General features: G+C 42.6%; 1 protein-coding gene across 8 annotated transcripts in view; it reads right to left on the bottom strand.

Annotated features, from left to right (window-relative positions):
- EPN1 (epsin 1) overlaps window positions 1-25725 on the bottom strand; it is an 835995-nt gene that overhangs the window by 427687 nt on the left and 382583 nt on the right. For 4 of the 8 annotated variants that reach the window (XM_069606952.1, XM_069606915.1, XM_069606932.1 and 1 more), the window contains one exon: window positions 21576-21700. In XM_069606952.1, the coding sequence (XP_069463053.1) occupies window positions 21576-21700 (125 nt within the window). Of the gene's footprint in view, window positions 1-21563; window positions 21701-25725 lie in introns of all 8 variants that reach the window. The other 4 variants (XM_069606959.1, XM_069606941.1, XM_069606925.1 and 1 more) reach the window with 1 other exon arrangement.

The raw sequence follows: 25725 nt of genomic DNA, 5'->3' as shown, positions 1-25725 counted from the left end.
CACCCCGTTTATGCATCTGTTCTGCCTTCATTGTCCAATTTAGAATATGGTGGCTTAGTTATCTGGTTTATTCGTTCAATTCATTCTTTTTATTCAACCTGTCTCAACGCCATATTTAGTAGACTGAATCGACATCCCTTTCAGGATCAGGTAGACATCTCCTTTGGGATGGGTACCGAATCACCATCTGTTTTGGACTTGGATGGATGTCAACGTATAAGGAGTCTCAGCGGATATTGTGTTTCATGATCAATCGGTTTGCACACTGAACTACTGCGACTTTGAAACACAATTCTGCTGTATAAAGCGCCTAACAAATGCCCAATAAAATAAGGGGATGACAGAAAATAATCTGAGGATGTTCTTTTGAGAAGCATTAGGGATACCTGAACCACGGCTCTCACAGCCCTATAGGGCAATAGGACAATGCCAACCCAACATACTACCATGGGCAGTTTCTTTTTGGTTAAAGTAGGACAGTTTAAGGGGTTACTACATTGTGCAGCTAGTAGTTTTGTCAGTGTTACTTAACATATTTTCCTTATAATGGACAATTTGCAACACATTTTACACACAAAAATAATTCGCCCCTTGGGTACCACTTAGTCTGTCACAATAGGAATGAATTGGCATTTGCAATGGATGGTCACTATTTCAAATGTGCCCTAACCAATTTAATGCCCTGTTCCAATCCTGCCTGCAAATGCAGTAGAGGGATAGTATCACAGGAAATACCCCTACTTTTAATTTCAAAGTAAACAGCTTGACCTCAAAATAAGAGTAAATGCATTTTTGAAAAATATCTGTTCTTTAGTCTGATGCGAGTAATGCAAGGAGAAAAAAAACAGCTTGAATTTTGCTTGTAATCGGGTTTTCAAGATTGTAATAATAGAAATCGATTATATATGTACTTATAGTTTCCTCTTTACAGATGAATTTCAGATATGGACCTGAATTTTAAGAAGCTGTTGAAATTGTGTTAAATGTACACAAATATATGTATGTGATCTGTTAATAAGTTTTGTAAAGATTTAAAATAAACCAAAAACAATGAATAAAAAAAAAAATAAAAAAACTTGACCAACCGGATTATGCATAGCATGTGAATCTAAACAGACTTGCAATCCGCAGAAATATAAAATTGCACTGAAAACTACAAGTTAAGTTGCAATCTTCACCAATGAGACCCCCCCAAAGATAAATATCTGCTATCTGTTCGCAGTGAATTTGATCAAATGTTGTAAACATCGCCGTCAGGTTTAAAGTTTCAATTGTTAGGGAGGCAGCTGACACAATCTTCCATCACATTCACACCAATTTACAGCATTTTTTGTTGATGACAACGAAGTGATGATTGCTTGACTCACACCAGGCACCGCCGCTACAGCCACATCTCGTCTAGAGTACTCTCCCATAGACAGAACGGTGCATCAGGTGCTTTGTATGGCTTTTCTAGTCTGGCTGGTGCCTGAGGTACTAAAGCTGGGTCTTTGAAGAGCTTCAAAACCCCTTCTGAAAAGATTTGGCTAAGAGCAGTAGCAACTGCAGTTTTCTTCCTATGTATTATAAGTAAAATAAATAGCACCCTTGTTCTGGTTCTTTTTCTATTTGTAGACCAAGCGCCTCAGACAACCCTTTGTATCTAAGACATGCACAACAGAATTCTCAGAAGCAATCCCTTACTGGAATCACCAACCGGAATATCCTTCAATACTAGAAAATACTAGGAATAACGCTACGCAATATTCTTCTCATAGCAGTGGCCATCTGTTGTCTGCAAAGATAGCTCTCTACCCTCTTACAGGAATTGGTAATTCCTGCAGAAATATAAACTGGTTAACAGTCATAGCACTGGGCAACCTAGTACCAGCGCAATGGAGGAGTGTGCCATCACAGCACAACAGAAGGCATGTGTATTTCTGCATGTTCACTCCAGGTGCAGACTGGCAGTGACAGATTAAGAGTGAGATCTAGAGAGAAATGGATAGGGAAAGTCAGGAATGTGTGCAGACAGCAATCAAGGAAAAAGTGGAGAAAGATGTGTGAAGGAAAGGGAAGTGAAAAACAGGCCGGGAAATCTAAAAAGAGAGGATGGACAGTCAAGAAATATATAGAAAGACAACTTCCATTTTTTCGCAAGGCTAAATCCATATATTTCTATAAGGGGCCCAGTGAAATGACAGTCTATTTGTAGGTGTTAGGAAAGATCACTCTTTTAGCAACTTTCCCCTCTATATTTCTATTGACCACCCAAACCTTTTACTTTTGTTTCTGAATTTGCCCTGACTTTTCAGGGAAGCGAAGCCTTCAGCTTCACTCCCCTGGCCTTTTGATCATTTTGTTATGGGGAAACTAATTAGTCCTTCAGACTATCAGTACTGGAAAACTGTTGACTTTTACACTTTTTAAACGTTTTACCATTGCACACAGCATTTTACAATGCAGTGAAATAGGGATACTTTTATAACACCTTAGTGTTTTGCAATTGGAATTATCGTTACTTTTATATGTGCCTAAAGACGGTGGTAGCAATTCAATTCATGGCATTTTTGTATTATTTATAGTGTGCACATTCGCGTTTACTGCGTATGGCTACTAAAGATTGCTAGTGCCCTAAAATGGCCATGCCACATGATTTTCGATTGTTCTTTGGCCATATTGTTTTGTGGCGCCTTCCTGCCTTGCCAGGTGCGAAATGCCATATAAGGTCATGCAAGGTCCCATAGAAGGTCATGCAAAGCTGCTGATGCCTTTGTGTGTGCATGGCCCAGGAAGTGGGTGAGACTGCCTGGTCCCACTCCAAATCCGTGGTGCCAGCGAGTTTAGGTGTAGGGCACGAGTGAAACCAATCAATCGTTGTCCCCGATTGGACAATTAGAGGATGTTTGGATGGTGCAGATCCTTACAATTGTGGGCTTGGACTTGCTTCCAGGCTATGTTTGGGATAAGAAGACTCATGCAGCCATTTCTTCAGAACAGCGTTGGAGCCCAGAATCCCTCGTAGAAGAACTGCCAAATGAAGATCAGAAGAGGACTCCTGAAGAGGCCTAGCATCCCTTCCTGTGTCTGGCCCGTTGAAGCCCTATTGGAATACCTGATCTGCAAAGGCCCTCTGCAGTGCTTCAACTTCTGGACTGGGGAAACCAACCATTCTCGACTTGTTAGAGGATCCTGCCGTACTGAGCCTTTGGAAGTATCCATGGATGGCCCAGTGGACTGGCAAGCTCTCCAGTGGGAACTGTTGCAGTTCCGCGTTTGCAGATGGTGCTCGCCAGCTTGTGGTGTAATATGCCTTTCTGTTGAATTTCAGCCTCCTATCTTCAAGAGATCCTGCTCTGGAAGAGATCTTGCTCTGGGTGGACTCATTGTTGACCCCCCAACCCTTACCTGCAGACTCCGGAGAATAGTCTGAACCGCTTTCTATTGCTACCTTGATTGGGTTTTGGCTAGCCGCCCAGAGTTGCCCGTTCACTAGGACTAGGGTGGCCTCCTAAAATCTGTCCACCAGGCCAGATTCTAGAAATCCATTTTAACAGGTCTATGACCTGAACTTTCAGTGGAGATGAAGGACATTGGGGTCCTGAAAGTACATTTCCAATTCCCGCAAAGTTAAAACAACATGATTGAAAGCACCTCTCACCTCAGTAGGCAGTTGAAGACTGGATGAGCGTCTAATGCCCGACATGGGACAACCTTAGGGCTCTATCAATAAGCCATATTCTAAGGGACATAAGCTGATTGCTGCAGATTTCAGGTGAACCGACAACTTATTAACACTGTTGTTTGTTTGTTTTTATTATTTATAGTGTGCACCTGACCCAGGGGTATTCGGCGCGAAGGCAGAAAGAGGGTTGTTGGTCCTGCTGATTGGGTGGTACAAACCAGAGAAATACTGTTTGTGTGTACATATATGATGGGGAGGAGACCACAGAGGAAGCAAGTTGTATAACAATGTGGAATACTAGTCCTGATGACAACTTGCAAGCACATACAATATTGCATATTTGGGGAGATCTGTTGATAGACAATGAGTTTGCTTGCGTGTATTCCTTTTCTCTGTCTACTTCCCCCCCCTCCAACTCCCCCTCCCATCCCTTCTTCTTGTGTTTGTTTTTTTTGGTACTCTGAGGCCCATGGGCTTGTAGCGCTCGTTATACATAATAATAATGTGTGGCAGCTACACATTTGGACAAGCTTGAGGTTTTACATTTTTAGTTGCGCATAGGAGAGTAATTATTCCACACATTATGTCCACCACAGAAGGATGTCTTGGTTCCAATTAAGATCTCCCAACATGTGACCTGCAGGTTAAATAAAGAGGGAATATCCCAACTAACTGTACAAATATGGATCTGTTTAACATTAACCCTTTGAGCTAATCATAGCTGCCAGTGAAACCGACCCGTGTATCCCAGAAATTAGGGTTGGACAAAAGTCCCATTTCAGACGACCCTGATTTGTGAAAGATTGTTTCTTAGCTCTGCTAACTTGAATGCTGAAAATTAAGTACACCATTTTTGGAAAATTAGAAATCGCCTGAATTTACATTTAACAAATTCATGTTACGGTCAGATTAAGAAATCGCAGATTTCGTAACTGAGTTACTCGAACTTCAGGTCAGGCTCGATTCTTTTGATATTGAGCCTTGAAGTGTTTCCACTTTTTGTTCTAGTTTTATAACATCCAGTGCAAAGTAATGCAACCTGCAGGTGCTTCCAAAAGAGCCGAGGGAGGGGAAGGGGCTGAGCAGAGGGAGGGGACCGAGCCGAGCAAGGGGGCCGAGCTGGGGGACAGAAGGGGGGAGAGAAGGGGGCAGAGCTGGGGGAGAGAAGGGGGCCGAGCCGGGGGAGAGAAGGGGGCAGAGCCGAGGGAGGGGAGGTTAGGGGGCAGAGCCGAGGGAGGGTTTGGGGGCAGAGCCGAGGGAGGGTAAGGGGGCACAGCAGAGGGAGGGTTAGGGGGCACAGCAGAGGGAGGGTTAGGGGGCACAGCCGGGGGAGGTTAGGGGGCACAGCAGAAGGCGGGGGAGGGGGCACAGCAGAAGGAGGGGGAGGGGGCACAGCAGAAGGAGGGGGAGGGGGCACAGCAGAAGGAGGGGGAGGGGGCACAGCAGAAGGAGGGGGAGGGGGCACAGCAGAAGGAGGGGGAGGGAGCACAGCAGAAGGAGGGGGAGGGGGCACAGCCGAGGGAGGGGGCACAGAGGATGGAAGTTGGCAGAGGGAAGAGTGAGAAGAAAAGGCTGAGAGTGAGGAGTTGTAGAGAGAGAGAGTGAGCGTGAGAGTGACAGGGGAACTGAATCGAACAGTGTTTGTAAGGCACAACATTCCTCAACTCCTAGTAGAACACAAACAACTGGTTGGAGTAGGTCCAGTTAGGAAGGCCCAGGGAGTTTAGTTAGAGAAGGAAACATCTGCCTTTAAGAGTAAGATAGAAAATTAGATTGTGAGGATTAAACTTCTTTTTTATAGACTAACCTAGGTCATGTACACCTGTGTTAGGGAGGAGGTGCGATATGAAGAGTGAAAGAGAACAAAAGAAAGAGAGAAAGAGGGAGAGAAAGAGGGAGAGAAAGAGAAAGAGGGAGAGAAAGAGAAAGAGGGAGAGAAAGAGAAAGAGGGAGAGAAAGAGAAAGAGGGAGAGAAAGAGAAAGAGGGAGAGAAAGAGAAAGAGGGCGAGAAAGAGGGTGAGAAAGAGAAAGAGAGGAAGAAAGAGGGAGAAAGAGGGGGAAAGGGGGGAAAGAGGGGGAAAGAGGGGGAAAGAAAGAGAAAGAAAGAGAGAGAAAGAGAGAGAAAGAGAGAGAAAGAGCGACAGAAAGAGCGACAGAGAAGGAGGGAGACAACCCTATGGGCTCTGGGAATTATCAATGAAAACATGTTTGAGATTTGGAGTGACTGTTATGCCATCTATCACACAGTCAGGAGTGGGATCCATTAGACCCCGATACAGAGGTCACCCGCCATTGCTATCCAGGATGCTGCAAATTTTAAGACCGTAGGGCCCAGCTTCTCACCAGTTACATCAGGAGCCGCAGGCTGCAACATATATGGGGATTAAGTATGGACTATCCTTCCATGAGGCCAAGCCATAGTTTAGACCAGACTGAAGATGGAGATGCCAGAGGTAAACTATGGAAGATTAGCTCCAAAATCTGGGTTGGAATATAAATATTCCCTGGAGCTGGGAGCATGAGTGATTGAAGGGGATCACATAGCGAGTTGTCAACCCTGATTGTTGTCGTGCCCAAGCAAAACCACATATGGTGTTTTTGCATACGTTTTAGATGTCAAGAAAATATACCCTGATTCAATGCTTATTCCATACAGAGAATAGGTGAACCATGTAGATCAACTGCGACCATTGAATTTAACATTGGACCTGAGGAAGGGCTACTGGCCGGTACCTTTGGATGAGGAAACTAAAGACAAAACCGTCTTCTCTACTTCAGAGGACATGTTTCAGTTCACTGTCCTACCGTTTGGACTACATGGAGCCTTTATTGGGACCTACCTTGGCGATATGGTGGTGTACAGCTCACGCTCAAGGGAAAATTTAGACGATCTCACATTCGTCTGAAATCAGCTGAATAAAGCACACCTGAACACCAACCTAACTAAGCATAATCTCGGCCACTCATCAGTCCAATATCAGGGAACAGTCAGGTACTTCTCCAGAAGGTCAACATTCAAGCAATACAGTGTTAGTTTGATATTATCATAGTTTCATTCTGAATTTCTCTGAAACACCAGGACATTCAAAAAAACAAATGAATGGATATTCTAATAAAAAGCGGGATGACAAGGATCAAAATGCCTTTGATTAAATACAGACATCTTTGCGTAAAAGCCCCAATGTAAACAGAAACCTGTAATGTTGGGCTAGGAGCAGTATTATCGCAGGTGGGGAGGAAAAGAGAGGATAGAAGAGAATCCAGTAATGTATATCAGCCGGAAGCTACACCGCAGAGAAATTAACTACTTGATAATTGATTTAGAAGACCTAACCACAACCTTCGGTAAAACCTGAATGAAAGAACATTGAAACTGGTGACCAACCACGCAACGCTAGCTTTAATGGGTATGAATAAAGACAAATATCTGTATCATGAGGTGGTTCCATGGTCCTAGAGCCACTCTCATTCACAGTGGAACACCAAGCAGGCACAAAACAAGCCAACCAAGATGTTGTTTTCTGATACGCCCTGTCAGTTAGATAGAGAAAGGGGGAAGAAGAGAAGTTAAGAGACAGGGTGAAGGTGTGTGAGTCAACAGGGGATGGAAACCAATCTCAGCCAGGGAAGAGAGGCCGATGAAAAATCCAGAGCCAGTCTTACCCCTAAGGTGGACAGAGGCAGTTGAGCGCCCCAATTCCTGCCCCCTCCCTTTCTTAGGATTACCTCTCGGTCTCAATCCAGGTCTCCTTTACAAGCACTCTGAGGCCTGCGGGCGAGTTAGTGCTTTACAAGAACTAAATACAATAGAATGGAATGGAAGATTTGCCAGTGTTTTTCTGCTTCTTCCTGGTCACGCCAGAAACCAAGAAGGCTCAAAGTTTGAATCCTGAAGCAGCGCCCTACATTCATAAAGCGAGGCAGAAACTCAACCCTCACCCAGTGGCAGCCATGACCAGCAACGCAGAAGCCCACAAAAAGAAAGACGCTGCGACACACAAGTGGTCCTACGGCACAGGTGAGCCTCAGCGAGGAAAGAGCTGGAGAGAGAAGCCGCATTCAGATGTGCCCAGCAGAAAGATCTCGCTGTGCTGCTGGACAATATCATTGAGCACACACAACAACTGTAACAATCCCTGAAACACTAGGGACAAAAAGGGAAATACAAGAACCATTCACTACTTACCTCAGGGCACACCAATTTGTCCCGGGAACATGATCGCCTTCCCAGGCCGCTGTTGTTTCACGGCGGATCTGCACAGAAAAAAGTGTGGGGGGTGTAGCCCTATAATTCTGCCTTTTCGTTTTTCTAAAACACCTCAGGTGTGGAAGACCAGGCCAGATTCGCCAGGTATTGAAGGCCAATAACATAAGAGGAGGGGGATATAAGCAGGAAGTGTGGGTATTTGGGGGAGAGGTGCACCAGAAGGGGGGAGGAAGGCAGGAACAGCAGAATGTGGAGGTCAATTCTGGAAAAAGGAATGGAAGTGATATTGTAGTGAGTGTGTGTGGAAGTGTCGAGTGTGTGATTAGGTGAGTTAAGTGTAAAGAGGGATTGTGAAGAAAATGATGAAGAGTGGAATGAGGTTGGCTTCGTAGTAGTGTGAAGGAGGGAGTAGTAACATCAATGGGTGGAGCTAAGGCCTAGAAGAACAAATTACTTTCCCCTGGTTAAGTTCCTTCAACTGGATGTTCCTCCCACATATTCCTCATTTTTGATTTACTCCGATATCCTGCTCAAACTTCAGAAAACTTCACAGCAGAGGGCTCTGTGCATCGTCACTGACCTAATGTCCCTCAATGGCCTCCATCCATCCTCCACTACATCGGCGTCAGTATAAATGGCAAGCACCGCACCCGTTGCCTCAATTCATGTTTTTCCCCTCAACAGCACAGCGGTCTCAAAGATGAAATACGTGGGCATTAATGGAGAGGAAGGTGCAAATCACAGAAATTCTCTCTCAACAGAGGGGGAGGTTGGGAGGGGCGATGAGGAATACGTGGGAGGAACATCCAGTCAATAGAACATTACAAGGGGCAAGTAATTTGTTCTTCAAATGGATTGGGTCCTCCCACGTATTCCTCATCTTTGATAGCAGAACCTTGAAGGAGGTGGGAAACGAGAATGTATATCCGATTCATGCAGTGTAAAACAGCGATTCCAAATCTGATGTCCTGGCCCGATAGAAAATCCAAGTAACAGTGCTTTGTGAAGGTATGCAACAAAGACCACGTGGCAGCACTTCACATATGTTCCACTGTTACCCCTCACTAAAGGGTGGAGGAAGTAGCTCCCCCTCTAGTGGAATATGCCCTTAGACCTTTCTGGGACTTTTTTTCTTACCAGAATGTAGCATTCGGATATGTCTGAAAAGTCTGTTTTGTAACCGCCTGTCCCATACTATGGCCTGTATAGCCTACAAAAAAAACCAAATAATAGATCAACCTGTCTTAGAGAGCCTGTTAATACAAAAGCTTAAAGCTCTCTTAGGATCCAGTCTGTGGAGCCTTTTTCCACTTTAGATGGAGCAGGAGGGTCGAAAGTAGGCAAAAAAAAAGTCTTTGCCAAATGAAATTCTGAAACCCCCTTGGGAAGAAAAGAAGAGTAAATCCTCAAAACTACCTTGTCTTTAAAAAAGATTGCAAATGGTGGTTTACAAAGCCTAAAGCTCACTTATCCTGCGAGCAGAGGTAATGGCTGTCAAAAACACAGTCTTTAAAGAAAGCATCCCGAAAGTATAGGAATGCAAAGGCTCAAAAGGAGTACCCATCAGGTAACTCAAGAATAGATTGATGCCTTGCACCGGAAATAAGGGGAACCGGTGTGAAGATGTTAGTCAGCCCTTTCAGAAATTGGATGACAATAGGGACTTTGAAGCAAGAGCCCTGCTCTGGTGAATGCTTGAAACTGGACAGCACAGCCAGATAGCCCTTAGCCATAGAAACATGAAGCCCCTGATGGGTCAGATGCAGGAGAAATTATAACACTGATTGCGTGTCATAAGTAAATTGGTCAATTTCCTCATCTTTACACCGGCTGCAAAACTTGTTCCAACAGCAGCAGTAGAGAGATTTTGCCGCTGACTTTGTGGCTGAAAGCAACACCTCCATCACGGCTTCTGAAAGGTTCCAATCCCTGTATCTTAACCTCTCAGAAACCAGGCATGAAGGTTCAGGATCCTGATTTTTTTGGTGGCGAAGGCGACCTGCCTTTTGCAAGAGCAGATCCTCTCTTTGGGGAAGATTAATTGGAGGGCAGATGGACATTTCCAGAAGTTCCGAGTCCCACGTCCTCCTGGCCCAATTCAGGGCAGTAAGGATCATGGACTTCTTGAACTTTCTCAACCTTCTGAGAACATGAGGAATGACCAGGACTGGTGGAAACGCGCACAAAAGCGGAAAATCCAAATCCACTACGAACGTGTCTCCTAGAGCTCCTCTCAGAGGAAATTCCCTGGAGCAGAACAGGTTGCAGTTCCTGTTGACAATGGACGCGAACAGATCCAATTGAGGTGTTCCACAAAGGGTGATGATCTCTTGAAGGACCAGTTGCGTTAACACCCACTCGTGGGCTACTGTGCTTAGCCTGCTCAGAGCGTCAGTCCCCATGTTCCCCTCTCCAGCTAGGTCAACAACCAACAGAGAGATTCCTTCTTGTAGTGCCCAACATCAGAACTGTATTGCTTCTCTGCACAGTGGTAGCAACCCTACACCTCCTCTCTTGTTGAGATAATGTATGCCCACCATATTGTCCGTCATTATCAGGACGTTCTTCCCCCGCACAGAGGGTAGAAAGGCCATCAGCACTAGTCTGATTGCCCTCGGCTCCAAATGGTTTATGTGTAGTTTGGACTCCGACAGAGACCAGTGTCCGCTGATAGTCAGATCGTTGGTCTGTGCTCCCAACCTATGATGAGAAACGTCCATAACAACCGTAATCTCTGGCCATGGTTGCCAAAAAGGTTCCCCTATCAACATGTTCTCCTCACAGGCCCAACAACGAAGATTCCGTGCAACCTTGCTCAAGACCTTAATCAGGTCAGTCATTCAGCCAGAGAACAGACTATTGGGATCTGAGGGACCACTGGAGGGATCTCATCCTCAGACAAGCCTATGACAGCAGGAAAATGCAGGATGCCATGAGGCCCAGCAACGTCAGAAAATCGAAGGTTTGTAGACATTGTGCACTTTGAAATGTGCATCCCCATCTGCGAAATGTGATGAGCTCTTACCTTGGATGGCAAAGCTTTCCCAGAGTAATAGTCCAGTATTGCTCAAATGAATCAAGCTTTTGGGAAGGTTTCATGTGGGACTTCCAGAAGACGAGGGAGAATCCCAGTTTGTGGAGAGAGTGGCAGGTGCTGTTTAACTGTTGCAGATGGGAGGAGAGGAGCCGAAAGGCAAAACTGATTGTGAGAACTGCCAATTGCAAATATCTGGTACTTCCCGTGCTTCTGATTATTGGCACATGGAATTAAGCATCCTGCAGATCCAAATGCACCATCCAATCCTGGAACTAAAGGGCCTGGAGGATCTGCGAAAGAGTGGCCATCTTGAACGTCCGTCCTGGGGAACTTGTTCAAGCATCTGAATTTCAAGATGGGTTGCAAGCCTACGTTCTTTTTTGGCATTAGAAAGTATGGCGAGTACCAGCCTTGATTCCTCTCTGCTGCAGGTACCAATTCGGCTAGCAGGGTTAAAACTTCCTGTAAGAAGAGCGGGTCTGGTTCCATCAAGGACTGGCCTCTTGGGGGACCGTTTGGAGGCCTTTTCATAAAATGAAGGCAGTAACCATGGGCAACTGTCTGCAGATCCCAGGCATCGGAAGTAATACTTTGCCACTCTTCCAAATGCAGAGACACCCTGCCTCCAAATACAGACATGTGGGTTAAGGACTTAAATCGGTTTTGGAACTGCAGAGACTGCGGATGGCAAAGAGGCAGAGGGGCAGAGGGGCAGAGGGGCTTGAAGCAACTCAGCCTCCACGTCCTCATGACCACGAGGCGGTCTCCTTTGTCCTCTCAGAGAAGTGGCCGCTCTACCTTCTGACAGAAGAGTAAGACCGAAATGGCCAACCCTTCCAACCCTGAGAAGTCGATCGGCCCTGCTGTGGCAGACTATTGCGGCACTCAGATTTAGCAGGAGCTTTTGAAGTCTGGAGTTTTTCTAAGCTTTCAACCACCTGACGGAGAAAAAGCAGAGAACCCTCGAAATTAATATCTAAAAGCCTAGCTTGCACATCAGGTCCAAAATCTGACTTCCGCAGCCATGCAAATCTCCTTAGGACCATACTTGCTGCCAGGGAACGGTATACACAATCTGCTGTGTCAAGCCCAGACTGAAGTGATTGAAACATGGTGTCCTTTCCATCTTGTATAATATTGAGGAAACCCTTCCTCTCCTCCCCCTCTTGGATCTGCTCAGCCGCATAGAAACCACCTCCCACAGAGTGAAAGAAAACCCGGCCAAGGCACAAGTGGCATTTACTGATTTAATGCCATGCTCCCTGCTGAGATCACACTCTTCCCCAGGCAATCTACTCTTTTGTCATCTGTCTGGTGAAATGGTAGGGTACGCCACACCTCTGAAAGTGGAGATGGCCGCTTGTACTACCTACCTCTCCAGACTTGCATGTTATAAAAGAAACTCTGGATCAATAGAGGAGAGTCTGTACTTTTTAGTGAGGTCTTTTCTCCAATTTCCCAGAACTCTTATTTCCTGTAATGTGGAATGGAAGGACGGGATCCTTTGCAGGACCTTTATAAAGGATGTCTGTTCAGTCATCCTGGTCAAATGCCACACCAGTTCCACCCCAGGCCAGATAGTAAATAACATTTGAAATGACAGCTCTGCTTACATCTTAATGTATCAACATGCCCAGCTCATTCACGTGAACCAAACTCCACCTCTGGAGAAGTGTCTAGTACATTAGCATCTTTAAGGGTGTCAACCAGGTCCCACATCCTCTATTCTTCAGAGATTACCTCTTCTGGGACACCAAGTGTGCCATAATCTAGACCAAACCTGAATACTGAGCTCTCCTCCTCCTCTTCCTTCTCTTAAATTGAGCTCATAGACATAGTCTTTGTTCGCCTTTGGCTTATAAACCTTAGTCAGTTATATGTGATATAATAATTATTTTTTTTATTTGTTTATGGTTCGTTAAAACCTTTACAAAAAACAATACAGATATATTCCATTGAGATTACAATAAATCCTAAAACATGATCAACAATAATTTACAATCTCCTGGTTTTTACAAATATTTCATCGTTACATGTTCACGAAATTTATTTACACATGAGGTATAATAACCCTTAATAGCTAAAATTAGTGAAACCAACATCTTTATGCATTATGTTTAGTCTTAAAACAATCCTATCAGAATTGTTAAGTGCATCTGATCAAGATGACAGCATTAAGATTACAGTACTCAGATAAAAGATCAATTTTATGAACAGACATAAAATTAACTTTCTTTAGTTTCAAGCTTAAAGTACTGATGATAGCAGCCAAGTAGAAAATAATAAAAGGCCTTTGTCTAGGAAGTACAAAAAACATTACAAGGAATAAGTTAAAAGCTCCTTTTCAATATATTACAAAAATCGCACCAGTGCAAATATTAACAGGCGGCGGTTGCCTAACATCATCCTATCGCAGAGTACCATCATACAATCCTCAAAATCAGTGCTAACGAATTTTAGCAATAAGTTTGTTGGCATAGTTTTAAAGTAGGAACATTCTAATACCAAATGTTTGAGGGTTTCAGTCTTGGCACTACAAGGCGTAAATCAGCATTTCATCTCATGTCCCAGTTTGTTATATGATTCCCAACGAAGAATTATTTCCCTTGTGTGAAATTGATTTAATTTAAATCGCAAGTAATAGGTGCAGAAAATACTACAGGGGAGTACTTCTAAATAATTGCACCGTGGAATACGTTTCTTTGTGTATTTGGCGTATTCACTATACGTGCAATCATTTTTTAGTTCAGAGATTGTGTTCATCCAGTCTTGTTCAAAAAGTTTCTTTTTTACGTAGGCTGGTCTTGTGTGCAGATCAATCTCAGTTAGATCCAATATGGCCATAGTTCTTTTTATGTTCTCCTGATATAGTTTCATAGAACGTGGACAATTGGATACTAGCATAACCTGGAAGTCCAAGTATAGTGAATTTTTTGGAGGGTCAATCATTTTAGCGTAATTTTGTGAGATCAACCCAAACTCGTGGCGAATAATGCAATTGGGAATTGCTGGGGATAGTTGTAAGGCTGATTTTAGTAGGCGTCCTTGTAGCCTGTCCAAGGTCTTTCTCATTTAAAAGGCAAATTTCGAGTGTATTAAGAAGAACACTTTCGATCTTAAGATTCAGAAAGTTAATTACTGGTATTAATGAGAATTTACAATATTTAATGTAAATACTCTTAGCTTAAAACAATAAAGGTCTGGCTTTAATATGAAATTTGTCAGTCCATAGTTTGATCGAACTGTTATTACTGATATAATAGCCAAGATAAGTTGTTTCGCAAAGTAGTGGGATAGGTGTTTCGACAATCTCCCATCTGTAAGACGTACATTTTTTGTTGTTGTTGAATGTCAAGATGCAAGTTTTCGTGGCATTAGGTCTCAAATAGAGGGGCATGGGCAAACTGTTCAAAAAGATGCAACTTAGTTTGCACGCCCGCTGGAGTAGGGTCGAACAAAATCACAACTGTAGCGTTCAAGGCGGTGCTCATTTCCTTTCTAACACCAGTTTGATATCTCAAATATAGACTGTGTTGTGTTCTATATTGTTCGAGATTGCACAATATTAGTATCGCCAAGATCCTTGCCTCAGTGTCAATAAGTGAAATGGGGTGGTAGTTAGCAGGATTCTGGGGATCACCCTATTTGAAAATCCGAATAATGCTGGATGTTACCTACGAGCAGGGAATGTTGCCAGAGGTCAAAATTAGATTAAATTGTGCTTTTAATATGCCAGCCAAAGGGGCTGGATCTGTTTTGAAACCACATGGTGGAATTGTGTCCGGGCTGGCAGACCTAGAAAAGTTTTCCAATTGCCCATTCAATATCAGAGTTAGACCACTTTAGTGTGTTTGATATTTTCAAATGGGGTAGTTGATAAGAACAATTCTTGAAGCATTGCAGGATTGCATATTTTGCCGTTATGTATTGTTTCCACATATCGTCGTCTATAATGTTCCGTGTTGTGGTGATATCCCCCTGCTTCGTTTGTTTAATGAATTTCCAGATGGTTTTGGAATCATATTTACAGATGGATTTTATAAGTGTACAGTTTAGTTTGTTTAAATTAAGCGATCTTGCAGCCTTGACTCCATTCTTGTACTTTTGCCGTATCCGTTTACGTAAATAGTGATAATTTTGGGCACCATGGTCTGTCTTTTTTAGTTGTCTTAGATTGTGATTTTTTTTCACGTTTCAAGAACTTGCATTCAGAGTCAAATGAATGGTTGAAATTCTTTGTAGACCTGTAACGTTTTGAGTTTATATGACTAATTGCTTTATCTACCAGGTCAGATATGATAGATTCTCTCATAAATATGGTACAAGAATCATCATAGAGACTCTTATAATTTCTCTTCAATTAAGCGGAGACCAGAGTGGCAAGTTCTTTGCAAAAACCAGGGTTCCAACATAGCGATATTTTGTCACGGTGTTTCCAGTAATGTTAATACCCCCACATTTTTTTGCTGTAAATGGTCGATATGGATACTTATGCATGGTCACTCAAATTGATTTCGTGGATATCAACACTATCTACTAGTGGAATGAGGTCATGAGAAAGGCATAAATAGTCCATCATGGATCTATATGCCCCACGCCTCCATGAATGTTGTGGTCCCTGTAGATTACAATCCTAGAATATCATTCCCCAACCATCAAAATATGAAATTCATTGCTTCTCACGCTTTATAGCGCTAATATCACAACGTGGAGACAATTCATTTCTTAAAGACAAGTGTGTGTTACATAACGAGTTAAAGTCACCCCCTGCAATAATTTCAAACTCCGATATTTGCAAAGAAATATTTTCAAAGCACTGATCAATTTCATCAAACATTGTATCAATCAAAATTTTCGATGGATTCCAATACAGATTTACAAAAAGTAATGGTTTAGGCTTGGTTTCATGGAGTGAAAGAGCTACAGCCAATATATGATCTGATTTCCACATCATTTTGGTTTGACATTGCATATTGTTAATGGCAATAGCCAGACCACCAGAGGGCCTGCCTAAATTTTCTCTGGAAGCATAAGAACTGTAGGCAGTAAATCCTTCTATTGCTAGTTGATCCATTTTCATGGTCTCTTGAACGAGCATAACATTAGGGAGCTTAAAAGGTAGTGCGTTCGATAGCCACCTTTGGAGATTATTGAAACCACATGAATTCCAGGTTTACATTCTAAATGCATTTAGCATGGGTTGCTAGTAGGATGATTTAGCCTATTCAGCATAGTTCTTAATAAGGGCTCGACCCATCTAATTTCTTTATTTTTGCCAAATAGTGCCATTAGGTTAGATATACATTGTTGCCCGTCGCCACCAATTGCATATCCATCCTGAGTTTTTCCTGCCTGATTTATGTTTTACGGTAAAGAGTGATGCAGGAATTCTTGTGCTTTCGAGTCGTCTCCAAAAGGTGTAAAGCAAATACCCTAGGTCTTGAAGCTCATTACGATAAGCCCAGATAAATTTCAAAATGTTGGCACAGGGTAAATAGCACAGCATCCGACAGTTGTGTCTAGCAAGGGAGAATCTTGTCAGGTCATTAAAAGTGAGTCTTCAAAGCTAAGGCACATGCAAGATTATATCTAGAAAATTGGCACGATTTAATCTCTTTTTGCCAAGTACACCTGCATTTCCCTCCACACTGATAATGTTAATTTCAGTAATATTCAGGTTGGGTTTGATAATAGCGTCATTGTTTCTTTTTGGGTGATCGTTTATTTCATTGGGGACATGGCTAGTAGATGCATTGCTGACAGTATAATTCGCCAGCACCTCATTTGAACTTAGATTGCTGAGGGTATGATTTCCCTGAACTAATGACGTTGAGTTGTCAATGTCGTTAGAGTCTATATTTGATGAAGACACTGCACTCCCTATTATAGTAGCTTCCTTAATTAGAACATCGGGGTGATCAGCCCCTCATCTAGTGCCTAGTGCTGAGAATATACCCACGAGAAGAACTGATGTTGGAGTTTGAGTGCTAGATGCTACCTGTGTTGAACCAGCACTGTAAGAGTTGGAAGTGGGATTATCAGCAGTCTGTGAAGGAACTATGGTAGAATGCGGAGTCTGTGTAGCATCAGTTTGATTCAAGGAGTTGCCGCAACTCTGATCATTCAAAGACCCAACAGGCCGTGTGGTATCCCTCGTTGTACCAGGGAGTAATCAATGTTTGCTAGAGCCATTTATTATGATGAATTTGGGTTGCTCAGGCTTACGTTTTGAGTGAGAGTTGTTACTATCACATACTACAACATAGGATCTCTGTTTTTCAGTTTCTTTTCTAGGAACTTCTATAGGTAATTGTTGTGAAGTAGTCAGAGCCGAGTGTGGCACTACAGTATTGAAGGCTGACAGTTGTGAGGATGTACATGTTCTACCTTCGCTATGTGTCTGGATAAAAAAAAAAGGGTGACTTTTTTTTTAATGTTTTATTTTAATGGCACTAAACATCCTCCCCAACATATTTTAGGTCTGGTACAATTATATAAAACTACAGTTCTCGAATATTTAGGGGCAGTGTTGGCTAGTGCCTTTGAAAAAACGATTGAGTCACTGTCAATATTATTTTCAGCAATAAGATCACTACATAACATCTTAGATAGGCTCGAAGAGGATGTTGAAGGCTTCGACACCGTCTAGTTCGACGCTGAGGGGCTCAATGTTGAGACCTTCATCGGATGCAAGTTTAGGAGTCGGCTTTGTTTTTACTCAAGGTGTCAAGACCACAAATTGCACTCAAGGAACCTTCAGGACCTCTCTGTCTGTTTTTTTGGGCACGCAAACAGAGGTTTTACTCGACAACCTGACGCAGCACAATGGGGTCGGAAGCCTTTTTAGACTTTTCAGAACAGGTAGTGTTGCCACCTTCATAAATATCTCCAACATTTTTTGTCTGAATTCTTCCAACTCGGTTTTGGAAGCTGTCTTTCGGGAAGCTTACTCGTTTTCTATCGGGCGAGGATTCCGAAGAGGTCGACTAAGATTGATGGTGCCTCTTCCTGGATTTCCTCTACCTGCAACACTTTGCATGCTTCCTACTTTTCTTGGCCGAGCGAGGAGAAACCTCTCTCGAACGCCTGTCCTCCGAAGATCTTACTTTCGACGTGTCGGTCGAAGCGGACTTGGGGGAAGCAAGTATCCCCTTCCTCTCTTTTAAGGTCTCCACTGTCATGGATTGATAGGAGCCATAGGAGCCATAGTCATCGCCTTTATGGCCCGTTCCCAAACACCAAAGACATATCCAATGCAGATCAGTAATCGAAATCTTGAAACCGCAATCAGAACATATTTTAAGTCCCATTTTCGGAGTAGACCGAATAAACTCAAGTACGCAGTTTGGAAATACGCTGAGGAGAGTGAATGTGACATAGCAGCTGTGCGGAAAAACAGAACTGAGGCAACTGGCGCGGTGCGTGCCATTTATACTGACGCAAAAACATAGCTGAGGACGGTCGGAAGCCGTCAAGGGACACCAGGTCGGCGACAACACACAACGCTCACTTCTGTGAAAAGTATCCAAAGATTGCACAGGGTATTAGAGTATATCAAAGATAAGGAATACATCGGAGAACACAATCTATTCCTAGGGGAAGGACAGAACCTTGCAGTGAGGAGAAAGAGCAGGGCGGTAGAAGACAGTAGAGGGAGAAAAGCATGAGGGTGATAGGAGAACTGAATTTAACAGAGTGTAAGGCATTCAATTCCCCAACCTCCAGTAAACCACTAACAACTCATTAGGAAGTGGAAGTTAGAAAGTCCTAGAGGGAGTTTAGTTAGAGAAGCCAAAATCTCCCTTAGGTCAACATCTCAAGAATTGGCAATACATTTAGATAGTAGAAGTCAACATTCAGTATCCACTAACCGGGTCAGGAACACCTGGATTAGGGAGGAGGATCGATACAAGGGGATTAGAGCGATGGTGCGCCCCAAGACCCACAGAATCAATAAAAACCTTTGAACCGCCTTTAAGATTTAGAGCGATTCTTGGGACATCTGAGACAGTGCCATTTAAGGCAGAGTGTAGCATTAATTCTTCTACACTGCCTTACTTGAAAACTGAAGAAGAAAACAAGGGACGAAAACCCTGCTTCGTCACATTAAGGTAGCCTGAGGAAATTACTCATCAACATTACTTATTTTCCTTTACTGCCAAAATTGGCATCATCCTAACAGTGATTCAGGTCAGTGTGTGGTAAAGAGAAAGTCTCACTCATGCATGGCTTAATAGTATATAGCCTCAGCTCATAGATTATAAAATTGACCATTTGTAAACTGCACTGTAACAGGAACCATAGCAGAGGACCAGAAAACCTCCAATTAAAAAAATAATTCCATTAGTTTAAGGGGACCGTGGCCATGCCATCCACCCACGTTTATATGGTCCATGCCCACCCGGACAGGAACTTCTTGATACAGCGTTGGCAAAGTAAGAAGTCATTCAGAGTTCGCATTTCAGCTCAAAACAAGCAATACAAGGTTTTTCAACACAATCACCTTTGGACCTTTGGATGCAAGAAACCAAAGTACAGCTCCAAAACCACTGTTTGGAATTTCTGCTTAAACCAAATGTGCACCCAGATATTGGCATAAGAAAGAAAATAACGAACAAGGATTGGTGGCCATCCTGTCAAGGTCAAACATTATGGGTAAAAAATTAAAGTTGCAATAATCCGTAGTCAATTGCAAGTTCAAATGTTGAGCCCGGCAAACACGCTCAATGTTCTCAGGGCACCATTTCTGCATGTACTGCGACAGGTGATCCAGCTATAATACAAGTCGAAGTGGCCTGCTTGCGTTCACCAACATACTTTCATTGGAGCTGGAACTGACTGCACATGCAGCTTTCCATTACAGGTAAGACTGAGCATTTCGTCAGCCTTCATGTACATATTACAAATGTATTTCTCATGGACAGCAACGTTAACATTTTTGCCACCAAAACAATTTAAAGTCAGCACTGGCATTTGAATCACAGGCATGTTAAACAGTTCAAAGCAAAAATAAATTGTCCGTTCCTGATCACAAAAACCGTGAGATCGAATTATAAACTTCCTAATGACATCAACAGAAGTAAAAAGTTGCCATTCTACAAAGTTATTATATCCTGCCATGAGATAGCAGAAGATGTAAGAAATACAATGTTATGTGAGAATGAGATGTTTAACTTATCAAACAAATTGTGTTGCTTGTGTTTTAAGAGTTGAGAGCAGAATTTCTGATCAAATATCGTAAAGCAAACAATTGGGCATTGAGGACTACCTCACTTTCCCACAAATTGATCTATTGTCTGAATCACCATTTCTTCGCTTGCTTGCAAAATACCTAGTACATGATTAAACAAGAAGTAAAAATACACATTAAGCACAGGCAAATTACTAGCATAACCAATTTCATGATGCTGTATATAAATACTCCACCATAAAACTGAAAAAACAAAAGTACATTTTACAGCAACTACTGGTGTTTTCCTCGGTTTTAACGTAACCCCAGTCTGTGGTTTTAAAGGGTTCATGAGGGGATTTTGAGTACAGCTTCCCAGATCAAAATGTCTCTTGCCTGCAGGAACTAGGCCGTCTTTGCCACAGTAGTTTAGGAGCAAGTTATTGTCTTTCAAACCCATTTTTTCCACTGTCTTGCATCTCACCTATTTCCAGAAAATTTGGAAAATACACCACAAAAAATACTTACTTCCAAGTGAATAGGTGTAATACACAGGACCACTAAGCATCAGCATATTTTCCGACAGTAGCCAAATAGGTTTGGCACACAGAATTTAGGCACTCTACAGCTTCTCATTCTTTCTCATTCTTTCTTCTTCCTTGCACGCTCCTGTTTTTGCCTTACTATGCTGTCACCACGTGGCATTGGCCTGACTGACAGCCTAGTTCTTGACTGTCGGTCGATTAAACTCATGAGGTCTACTTTGGGGCATTGCCATGCCAAAAGATGACTCGGTAGTTCAAGGAAACCAATTAGCACATCTCGAGACATCGTATAACAATCATTACAGTACTGTCTATTTAATTATCAACACTCCTCCACAGTCTCCTATAGCATTTTGCATCCTACTATTAGCTAGTACTCCTCACCACAAATAGCTTGAGTCAGTACACTTAGGTCAACGTAAATCCAAGCATCAAGAAGCACTCACCCATCTTCTTAACTATCCTAATGCCACATCAAAAACTGTCAGTTTGTGAGTAGGTGCTTCCATTTTGCCATTCTACTTTTCCGTTACCCGTTCTTAGACTCCATTACAGTAGGCAACTTGCGGACAAATCTCAGCGCTCTGACCAGTATGGTAGTAACTGGCACGGTATCAAACACTACTTGCAGCAGATTGAATTTCTACCAGCATTGCACGTTCGAGGATTTTCTGCGAGACAAATACCACAGTAAGACTCCTGCATCAGGCCAACTGAAGACATTGAACAATCCCATTTCCTCCTAAAATGAGAAAAAATCCAGATCCAATCATTGTGAGCCTGCATGCAGTATGCCATGACCCATGGGATATGAATAACTAAATAAGGTATACCCTAACAGCAGTGAGGTGTCTTTCAACCGCACTATAGTGTCGAAATCTATTGTGCAGTGTTTTAGCATGTGGTCAGATGCTTCCCATCCCCCCCAGGGCAGAATTTACCTTTGCTCTTACCTGCTCCGCTTCTTCTTTGCTCATGGCCAGTGCCAACTGAAGCTGCAGCTCTTCCTCGCCGCTGCTCTGAGGCCAGGCCTGCTCAGCTTCCGTTGCAGGGTTTGCAGTTGAGGAGGCTGAGGAAGCTGCAAGTCACAATAGAACAAAAGTGGAATGAAGGTATTTAGAAGGGTGCACTTAAACTTTCAAAGAAAATGTGCAGGTTTTTTAAAATACAGCCACAGCATCACAAGCGGCCAACGACCTTTAATAAACAATCAATTTTTCAAATGTTTTCACAATGCAAAGTGCAGAAGACTCGATGACCAGAGCAGCGTTTTCTTGTGGGCCAACTGATTCTGAAAATCTGAAGTACAAAGTTTTTCAAGAAAACATATGAGCAAAGTATATGTAAAGGAATCTGCTACATTTAGTAATCTCTTAGCCTTTTAAAGTCTCTAAAATCTATAAACCTCAGCCTGCCTTTTCAAACAGCTAGACTATTATCAATTTATTTTTTTGCAACTGAAAAAGGTTTCGGTAAAGGGAAGTTTGGATTCTTTGACTAGTTAAAACAGCACATGACTTTACTACACATTGCCATGCTTCTTTCATATCATCCTATTTTGGATCTTTATCACTTACGGAGGCGACTTCTTTGTTATCTGTCTACTAAACACTAAATGGTCAGCATTTTACGATTGGAACATTGTCTAATATGGTCTCTTATTTTTTCACCTGCTTCTGAATTGTTATCAGGTGTACCCTGAAGTATTGCTGATATTATTCTTAAATCAACCAATAAACCTGAACTAAAACAAAGTATGTCCAGACCCTCAATGACTTTTATTCAAACCTCGTTTCTAAACTATACAGGGTAGATCTGCGTCGGCTGCAGCTTGTTACTTTAACAAGCATTGCAAAGCTTGCAGAGAAGCATGCCCAGGTACTGGCTTCAAACTGTAGCTTCAGTAACCATGGAAAAAAGTGCTCCCCCACTAAATTAATTTCAAGAACATTGAGGGGTGTTGGTTATGAACAACAAAACAAATGAAGTTCCCGAAAACAATATTTTGCTAACCAATCAATAATAAACTTATCACAGATGTATTAAGCGTTTCCAGATAGGACTATAAAAACTGTTTATAGAGAACACAGCTTCTCATGTTTAGGAGAATTGTGAGCATCTAAGTGCAATTGGGCTAAAGCACAGATCCCCGAAGGTACATATACAAAATAACAACTCAATGCAGTAAATAAAACAAAGAAAACAAAAATCAGCCTTGAAACAACGTTCTTAAACAATAGTCTTCACTTTATCTAGGCACATGTAAACAGGGACATTTCGATTCTCAGATTGAATATTCAACGGAGTGTGGCGTTGAATCATTCTGCTTATTGTATGGCAGTAGAGTTGTCAAACAAAGTTTTCTTTTTTTTCAAATTATTTTTTTATTATTTTTGAAAGGTTAATGAACAAATATAGGACAAACATTTGAATTTACATATTGTAGAATAGATACAAACTTAACTCAGCTATCATAGTCGTAACGTAAAAGGAGTAAAAAAATAAAAGGGGGGGTGGAAAAGAACAATGGAGAAAAAGCATAAGAGAAATACTAAAACCGTCCACTGCAAATAAATTATTGCCAACTTAAGGTTGGGCCACACGGCCAATAATTTATATGTCCGAGCCTTCTTCAAGGCAGAAAAAAACTGGCAAATGATATGTTCTGTTTCTTCAGTCAATCACTTCATTCCTTTGTAGCTTGCTATTGTTTTTAATGGTACATTTTAGCACTATGTTAATTTTTGTTATCACAGTTTTTAAATTATTATTATCACGGTATGTATTGAGCGCAGACCTAGCATTGAGAAGCAACGGAGTGCTTTACAGCGGTATACACCAATACCGATACATAATGGAGAGCTTTACCGAGGTGTACAACATTACCGATGCATAACAGAGCGCATTGCAGAGGTAAGAACATAACAGATATACAGCAGGGGGTGGGCACAGAGGAGGGGGGGGTACAGCTGTACCGGGTGGCGGGGAGGAGAGGAGCGGGCGGCGTCTAGAAGGTCAGGTGGTGCAAGGGGTGACGTGATGGTCTAGCTGTTGAGGAGGAGAGACCCCTTGAGTCCTTTTCTGAATTGTAGGAGTGTAGGGGCGAGTCTGATGCTGACAGGGAGGAGGTTCCATAGTCTTGGGGCGTAAGCAGAGAAGGCTTGTTTTCAGGTCCTTTCCTTTTTTGCAGTGGAGGATTTCAAGTCTGCACGCATCCCGATTTCTGGTCATGAGCTGTCCGATAGAGATACTGAGTTCCTCCGCGAGGTAGCTGGGTGACTTGAGGGCAACTGCCTTATAGATGATGCAGCAAGACCTGAAGGAGATTTGTGCGTGCAGTGGGAGCCAAGGAAGATCGATGAGGGCCAGGGTGATGTGGTCGTATTTGCGGAGACCGTTGATGAGGCGTGCAGCCACATGCAGGACACTTCCCAGGGGCACAAGTGAGGATGACGGGAGGCCTTCGAGGACTATTGCCCACATCCAGGTGGGATAGGACCAGTGCCTGAACAGTGGATATAAAGCTGTCCGGATCAAGGAATGGCTTGACTTTTCACAGTAGGGAGAGCCGATACCAAGTTGCCTCAGTTTTCTTATCTATGTGTGTCTGGAAGGAGTGGTGTTTATGGATGTGAAAACCCAAGGGACTTGGCGCAGGAGGTGAGCTTGTGTGTGAAGCCCTCAAGAGTTCATGGTTAACAGCCAGGTCTGTATGTCTGGGTGTTTTAATCATTACAATTAAAATGTACATTTTGAAACTATGATGCTCTGTGTCAGGTTCTCTAAAGCAGGACTTACTGTAGGATGAGCAGGAATGCGCTGAATAAAGGAACACACTTCCTGCTTGCAATATCTGCACTAATATGATAGATACTACACAGGTGTACCAAAATGAACTGTCCCTTAGAGCTCAGAAAATAGGCATCATTGTTATCCAACTAAAATGTATTCATTTTTTGACAGAAAGGTACACTGGAATGTCAGAAATGAAGAAAAAAACATGTTCCACAGTGGCAGGCAGCGTGCTATCTGTCTAAAACAGAAAGGCTGAATTCTGGCAGGCTGACCGTCTTTTAGATGAAAGTACATGTATACAATATTCAGGGGAAATTTCAAGTTACAAGCTACTAGCCAGCCATAGAAAGTAACTTGCCACTTCTACACATACACACAGCAAACTATTTTGTACTCGCCAAGAGCAAATATCAACAGCCAATGCTAGTGGTGAGTGCAAATTTTGCACCCTGCAATATTGCCTATAGTAAGAACAAATGGGATACATTTCATAACTGAAAATGGAGTTGTGTGCCTATTCCTCAATATTTCCAAGCACAATTCTAAAATACAGAATGTACATAGCAGGTCAAATGTTAACCTTTTCTCAAAGCTTCAATATGAAAATATATATGCACATTTCAGTGATACCTGTGGTTCACAGAATCAATTTCTTCACTTAAGTAAAAAGTGAAAATACTACCAATGACATCCAACCGAACTTGGCCTGAATGGATTACTGCCATCTTTCTTTCGGAGAAGGGGGAAAACTTAACTGGCATGCCTCTTTTTTTTTTTAACCAAAAGCTAAGCTACGAAAAGCGGGTTAATTAAGAAAGGAAAGGCAGAAACAGAAGCGGAGCAAACATGGTTTTTCAATCAATCACTTTTCTGATCCACATTAGGTCACTGCAAAGTTTTTCTTCAAGCTCCAGCAGGGGAATACTATATGGATCAAAAGTCAAAGGTCTATTAAGTGTGAGCATTTCTCATCCAGCTCAACACACTGACAACTTTAGTTTAATCTTTACTTCTTTTTCAAGACTAGGGATTATTCAAAGTACTTTTTTTTAAAAACTTCTTTTTATTGATTTCAGCATGTAAACAAATCAAAAAAACATCATCAACTGGACCCCACCCTCCCCATCTTCTGTCATAACGCCAGTAGGTCCTTCTTTCCTATTGGCCCCCTTCCAGCCCTTTAGCCATGAATGTCCAGCAGCTTTAGTCTTTGGGTGCGCCATTGTTCCCTAAACTCCCCTTTCAGGTAATCCAGCGTCTCACCCCAATCAGCTGAAAAGCCCCCCAACTTGTTATCAGCCGCGTATG

This window comes from Ambystoma mexicanum, chromosome 1p (assembly GCF_040938575.1).
Source record: "Ambystoma mexicanum isolate Mex_15411 chromosome 1p, UKY_AmexF1_1, whole genome shotgun sequence".
Lineage (NCBI taxonomy): Eukaryota > Metazoa > Chordata > Amphibia > Caudata > Ambystomatidae > Ambystoma > Ambystoma mexicanum.
This window is presented reverse-complemented; position numbering and strand designations above follow the sequence as displayed.